The 7,245-nt window shown below is 45.0% G+C and overlaps 1 protein-coding gene across 1 annotated transcript; it reads left to right on the forward strand.

The window, feature by feature from the left end:
- The first annotated feature begins 477 nt into the window (after positions 1 to 477).
- Positions 478 to 2,874, forward strand: LOC117313027 (gamma-crystallin F). The gene is made up of 3 exons (XM_033860400.1): positions 478 to 486; positions 567 to 809; positions 2,602 to 2,874. Exons 1-3 carry the CDS (start codon positions 478 to 480, stop codon positions 2,872 to 2,874), a joined length of 525 nt encoding a protein of 174 aa, XP_033716291.1.
- The last annotated feature ends 4,371 nt before the right edge of the window (positions 2,875 to 7,245 follow it).

Raw genomic sequence — 7,245 nt, forward strand, 5'->3', positions numbered from 1 at the left:
AGAAGGCAGGTGCATCCCACGTCCCACATCCTCACACCAAGGAAACGCTCTCTCATCTAAACGCCTCCCGCTGGAGCCCATCCTGACCTCTGACCCGGTCACTACCCGGTGTTGTTCCTCAAAAAGAGATCATTTCGAAATTCAAAAAGGTTAAAAAATGTTTCATTACAAGCATTAACCCCGTTAGGCACTTTTGCTCGCTTCCAATCTCCTGAATAGGCTTCATTTAAAGGCCCCAGAGGCACCAAGTGACAGTTTTACGCGGGTCATCAGTTCGAAAGCTCTGGAGAGTCTAAGAGAAAACATACAATAAGTCCCCCGCCCACCCCCGCCGTCATTATATAGAAGAGAGAGAGGAAATCCTCCTCACGCGGGGGCCCCTTTTGTGTCGTTCCTGCCAACGCAGCAGCCCTCCTGCTATATAGACCCGCGCGCCCGCCCCACCGCACTGAACTCGCATCCCCGCATCCAGCAGCCATGGGGAAGGTGAGCCCCGCGCCGGCGGGAGGGGCCCGCAGCCGGGCTGGAGCCCAGGCCTCTGAGCCCTGTCCTTCCCTTCCCTGCAGATCACCTTCTACGAGGACCGGGGCTTCCAGGGCCGCCACTACGAGTGCAGCAGCGACCACTCCAACCTGCAGCCCTGCTTCGGCCGCTGCAACTCCATCCGGGTGGACAGCGGCTGTTGGATGCTCTACGAGCAGCCCGACTACCAGGGCCACCAGTACTTCCTGCGGCGCGGCGACTACCCTGACTACCAGCAGTGGATGGGCCTCAACGACTCCGTCCGCTCCTGCCGCCTCATCCCCCACGTGAGTCCGGTTCCCCTCGGCCTGCCGTGCCCTCGGGTCACACCAGTGCTCCAGACACAGTGGTCAGGCTGCAGGACGGTGGCCTTCTTTTGCTGGCTCTAACCGGGTTCTCTTTCCCTTTATTAATGTCTTTAAGGTTTCTTTCCACCGAAAAATTGAGTGATGCAATGCTCTTAATTGAAATTGTATCCTCCTTTGCTAAAATTAAGCTCACCTCTACTGGGCAAAAGTGGTGCACGGCATTAGTTTAGAGCGTCTGTGCCACCGCTGAGGAATAAGCAATAGGTGAACTCCTCACACCCAGGTGCCCTTAGGCTAGTTACTGGGCTACTTCTCTACTTCCTCATCTGTAAAGCGGGGTTAATAAGGGCAGTTGGTTCATCGAGCTGTGATGAGGTCAAAAGGAGATTGCCCAGCACCTGGCAAACTAACCCCTCCTCCAAATATTAACCATTATGAATATCAAGGGTCCCTCAAGTTCTGCTTTTTGATTAGGCAAAACAAACAACCAACAATGTGATTCTAGTAGCACCTGCAAAGCCCACTGCTACCCAAGTAAAGCCTGAGCAGCCTGGAATTCCACAGTTAGGAAGGCTTTTATTTGCCTATGACAGAGTCCTGTGGAAAATGTACCACTCTGGGGAAATTTGAAATCCCCTCAGAGGGTTGAAAGCCTTGATAGGACCCAGACTGGCATTAGGAGCCTGGAAATCTGGACTTTTACTTTCCAGCCCTGACCCTTTGATTACAGCCTGAAAGCTCTAGTCATTAGTTTCACTTAAAAGAAGAAAAGACTTAGAATGGTTGCTCCACGTGTGTAAGGCTGTTGTGAAGGTCAAATTAGACAACGCACACGTGAGTCTTTTGCAAACCATGGAAGATACCTTATTAGCAGTTTTTTATACCTCAGAATGAATTGCTTATGAAAACATTTCCTAACGAGGATTTAATGGTGGAAGAAGGAAGAAGGAATTGAGTGGGTACCTGCTGCGAAGGAACAAGCAGATAAAAGAACAAGTGCTCAGGAAGAGACAGACAGGATTTGCCCAGGACTGACAGCCTGCCCTTACATTTTTCTAAAGGTTTTATAATCTATTGATCTAGACAGGCCTCCTTCATGATCTTGAGCTTCTATTTTTATTAATTACCTAAAAGTGTTTTGCCAGACCATATATTAGAGGTGAGAACTGAAACCTAATCGTTACGATGGCTCTTGCTTCTCGGGATTTTAGAATAGCAGGACTCAAAGCAGAAAGGAAGGGATTAAGGAGTTGCCTGGGCTGGACTGCCACCTCCTGTGCTTCACTTCGGGGCAAGCAATTCGACTTCCTCTCTTCCCAGCCTCTTCTAATGCTATGGAGTTCCAAAATAATGCCTTTTGCCAGGGATAGATTTGTCTTTTTATTTTAATATCTAATTATTTTTATATCCTCCAAGGAGAGCTCCAGACCACTGTTTAAGTCTATAAAGGAGAGAGCAAAAATTATATATAAAAATTGTCACTTAAGAATGGTACTAAGTAGGTACTAAATATGATTCGTGTAGGTTGTGGCCCTAGAAAACTATGGAGCACCATGAATGTCTTGATCTGTGTGAAGGGCCCCCTCTTCAGTTTTGCAGTGTGCAATCTCCCCAACTATACCCAGTGGCCCTGGTGTTGGTTGTCTTTTTAATTTGTCATCTTTGATATAGAAAAGATTTTAAAAAATGCCCATTCCCCCAGCGGTGTGAGTGATTGGTGGCTAAAGGCTAGGTTTTCTGACCCTTCGCATCTGCTGATTGCTGAACCCAGACCAGCTCCCACCGGCTGAGGATGTACGAGCGAGAGGACTACCGAGGCCAGATGGCGGAGCTCACGGAAGACTGCTCCTCGCTCCGCGACCGCTTCCACTTCAATGAGATCCGCTCCCTTCACGTGCTGGAGGGCTGGTGGGTCCTCTATGAGATGCCCAACTACCGCGGGCGGCAGTACCTAGTGAGGCCGGGGGACTACAGGCACTACCACGACTGGGGGGCCCTGGATGCCAGAGTGGGCTCCCTGAGGAGGGCTGTGGATTTCTACTGAAATACTTTTACTCTACTGTTTTCTCCATCTGGAAGCTAATAAAATATTTCCTGTGTGTCTCCTGCAGTTATGTAGCTTTCTTTTCCTTTCAGATTCCTTGGAAAGAAAGGCTCAGCAAAACTAAAGCTGGGGATAACGTGGATTTTCTTACATGTATCAGCGGAAAGGGTGGTGTGGGGAAGCAGTTAAGAGGACAGGCTCTGGAGCCAGAATGCCTGGGTCCACATCCACTTACTAGCTATAGGCAATGGAGCAAGTTAGCACTTTTAACATTTTTGTGTCTCAGTTTTCTAATTTGTAAAAAAGGGGGTAATAATACTTTTCTCTTCATAGAAGTTAAATGTGGCTTAATTAAGTTAAGAGCCATAATTCTCTTATAACGATGCCAGGCACAAAGCAACTGATATATAATAAGAACTTACAACGTAAGTGTTCCTTAGTTATTACTGAGTATCTGGACCTTGTACAGATACATTACAAAGTATCAGTAATGGGTTGAGGATCACCTGCGACACCAGTTAAAAGACAGAATCCTAAACCCCACCCCACAGGTGATTCATATGCAAATGAAATTTAAGAACTGCAGTTCTAAATCTAGTTTCCTGTACTACAGAATTACATCTGAAAAGACTGAACACCTCCATTTTTAGACACTGGGCTCTGTACCAGGAAACAACAATGAGCAGAAGTGGGTCCTTGTCCCCAAGAGCTTACAGTCTAGTGAGGGAGCAGAATATCCAACAGAATTTTTAAAATAATCATCCCAGCAGCATGGTTGTTGCATGTATGTCTACACGACTGTGGGAGCATTGAGGAAGAAGCCCAAGATACTTGTCAGAGTATCTGAGACGCTCCTACTGCAACTTCATCCATCCCTAGGAAGGACTCTGAATTCCCACCACCACACTGAGAACTATCAAAGACCCGGCTCCAAAATTCTTCTGGTAAAATTTCTAACAGAATGTAGGAGAAAGAGATTGAAACAGATGATCATACCTACGTGACAAGCAATATAACGAAGGGATTAGCACTCTAAAATATGACTGCACTTAGACTGCATTACTCTGAATCTCAACTATATCTTGTACGAGCCAGGCAAGAGTCTCAGATCGGGTTACCCCAGACACAGATCATTAACCAAGGGTTCAGGAAAAGTAACTTATGGGGAAGTGCTCCCACAAGGAAAGGTGAGGGAGTTGAAGAAGCAAGATGGGGAAGAAAATGCCAACTTAGCCGGATCCCTTGGAGAGCCCCAGAGCATGGATCATACCTCCGAGCTTCTCCCGCCTGGAGGCAAAGGATCTGGGGGCTGGTTATCTGACAACAGTCCCCTTTGCCATTGATCACAGGGCAAGGGAGACACAAAACTCCCAGAGCCTTTGGACTCTCCTCACTGGCTGGTGAGGGGCAATCATCAGAAGGTTGCAGGGCAAGCGTTAGCAGCAAAGCCTGCCGAAGCTGGGCACTCAGAGCTGGAAAGAAGGCCTGAAAGGATCTGGGCAGAGTGTACCTCGTCAGTATAATAGGGATAGTAAAAGTCCCTCCCTTGCATGGTGTGAGGTTAAAATGATATAAAGCCTGTAAACACTAAGTACAGTGCCTGGAACATGGTAAGTGCTCACCAACTGCCTACAATTATTATTATCATCATCATCATCATTATTATTATTAAGTTCTATGGATTTGGGAGAAATGGATATAAATGTTGTGGAAACACCATGAACTAATCTTGTCCCACAGGGAAGAAAGCATGGCACATACGAGGGAAACAATGAGTAATTTGAGTTGACCAAAGTATGAAGAGCCCAGAGAAGTAAGAGAGAAGGTGGTCTGATAGTTAAGGCCAGATCTGGGAGGGAAACAGCATTAGTCATCAGACCTTGGCTGAGACAGAAGTGATATTGTCAGTAGGCTCAGAACCAGCATCTAGAACCTGAGCTCTAAAGTCAAAAGCATTTTAAAAAATAAAAGGAGAGCAATGGAACAAGCAAAATTATTTCAAATCCACATAAGCAAAAACCAGTAAAGGAGAAGCATTAGTACAGAACACTAACACTGCTTCTTCCTCCACAAGCAACGTGACCCCATTCTCCTCCAAGAGGCCGAAGCTAGCTGCCTACTCAGACCTGTGAACTGGAAAATGTGATTGTGTAGGGGCTTCCCTGGTGGCACAAGGAGCACGTGTTTGAGCCCTGGTCCGAGAAGATCCCACATGCCGCAGAGCAACTAAGCCCGTGCGCCACAACTACTGAGCCTGCGCTCTAGAGCCCATGAGCCACAACTACCGAGCCCGTGTACTACAACTACTGAAGCCCACACGCCTAGAGCCCATGCTCCGCAACAAGAGAAGCCACCGCAATGAGAAGCCCGCACCGCACAACGAAGGGTAGCCTCCACTCGCCGCAACTAGAGAAAGTCCGCACACAAGCAACGAAGACCCAACGCAGCCAAAAATAAATAACTTTTTTTTAAAAAAGAAAAGGTGGTTGTGTAATAATCAACACAAGCTATTTAAAACCTTTACATTTTCACTGCCACTCCTTCTCACATTACCTTTCATCAAAACTATTCCAATAACTGCTTAACTTAGTTACTTTCTCCTCGGCCCTTCCAGCTCTCGTTAAAAAACAACTTTTTTTCTCTAAGAACAAAACTAGAATATTGAATACATTGTTTGGGCATATGCATTGCTTCTGTTAGGATTAATTGCTAAGGTTACTAGAAGAAACTTGAAAATAAAAAGAAAGAGGAAGGGGAGAGGAAGAAAACAGAGAGATACTAGCGATGAGAGAATGGTGTCTCAGGACAGGGTGTGGCATTTATGGAGGTGAAAAGTGGTGAGATTCTGAACATATTCTGAAGGCGGAGCACACAAAAACTCTTGCTGGATTCAATGTGGAGGTGAGAGAGAGGTTTGGTCTGAGCAACTGGAAGGAAGGAGTTGCTGTCAACCCAAACAGGGAGAACTGCTGAGGAGCAGGTTTGTGGAGGAAAACCAGGAGGTCCCATTTTGGACAAGATGAGTTTGAGGTGTCCGCGAACATCTAAGTGGAATTGTTAACCAGGCAACTGGTTATACTAACCTGGAGTTCAGGAGAGAGGCTGGGCTGGAGATCTACTTTTGTAAGTCATTGGTGGGTAGATGGTATTGAAAGTTATAAGCCTGAACAGGATGCCCAAGGGAGTGTGTGTAGGTGAAGAAGCCTGGGGTGCACTCCAGCTTTAAGAGCACAAGACAAAGAAGAATGTACGGGTCAGGGAAAGCTAAATGCTGTAACAAAGAGCACCAACAGTTCAGTGACTTACACAATAAAAGTTTTATCTTTCATTTAAAAAAATAATAAAATAAAATGTTAAACAATAAACAGAGGTTTTTTGGTTTTGTTTTTAACATAATGACTCTTTAGCTAGTTCTTCAGACCAGATACATCCAGAAACATTGAAGTCAGCAGGAACAATGCCAATATAATTAGAGAAGTGGAATCTAATTGTTTTATATCACTTTTAATTTTTTGCCCATTATATTAAAAAGCACTACATACAGATTCTTCAAGGAAATTTGGAAAATTGTAATGAATACTTAAAAATACCAGGATGCCCTGTATACATCTATAAATCTCCTTCAGTTTGAACATAAATGTGATTATGAATAAAGCTGTTATAAACAAACAAACAAAAAATACCAGGGTGCCTATGCACCCACATTTAGAATTACTAAGAGAGAGAGATTAAGGACTTCGAAGCTGTGGTAGGCAGAGCGACAGAGGCCTGGTGCACAACTGCCTGGATTTACTTCCTCTTAGATAAGAGCACCACCCAGTGCTCACCAGAAGGAAGGCAGTTATGGTTTAAAAGTTTGTCCCAACATCACAATTACTAAGAGATTATTTTGCACCTTTTAAATATACTGTTATGCCGTGTAGGCAAGATAAACTTATAACTTAGCCAAAGAGCTTATTAAGTAAGTGTAAATTGTACTCAAATAGCAGTGTTTGAGAGCTTTGTGACACAGCCTAGGTATTTCCTAAGAGAAGGTGAAGAAAGGCATGTTGGTTGGTCTGTGTTCACCGGAGCGGCTGTGGCCCTTCAGAGAAGGGAATCCAGCATTTGTTTGTGCCTTTTCACAGAGCCTATGTCTTCTCCTCCATCTCCCAACATCTGACAGATCCATTTCTAATTTATGAAACTTTGAGTTCATGGGTAAGATAGATACCATACCCTTGTTCAGATACTTCCTTCACTTTCACCTTCAAGCTCAACACCTATTTACTTATGATTTCTCAACCAACTCTTTTTTACATTTTTTCTTACCATTGTATATGAGTAGTTCTTTTACCAGAATATTGATTCATCTCTTTTAGAAAACAGGGA

Source organism: Tursiops truncatus, chromosome 7 (assembly GCF_011762595.2).
Source record: "Tursiops truncatus isolate mTurTru1 chromosome 7, mTurTru1.mat.Y, whole genome shotgun sequence".
Lineage (NCBI taxonomy): Eukaryota > Metazoa > Chordata > Mammalia > Artiodactyla > Delphinidae > Tursiops > Tursiops truncatus.

Excerpts from the sequence above, each read along its gene's own strand:
- LOC117313027 (XM_033860400.1), top strand. Across the intron at positions 810-2,601 it reads CCTGCCGCCTCATCCCCCAC|ACCAGCTCCCACCGGCTGAG; the intron begins GTGAGTCCGGTT and ends TGCTGAACCCAG.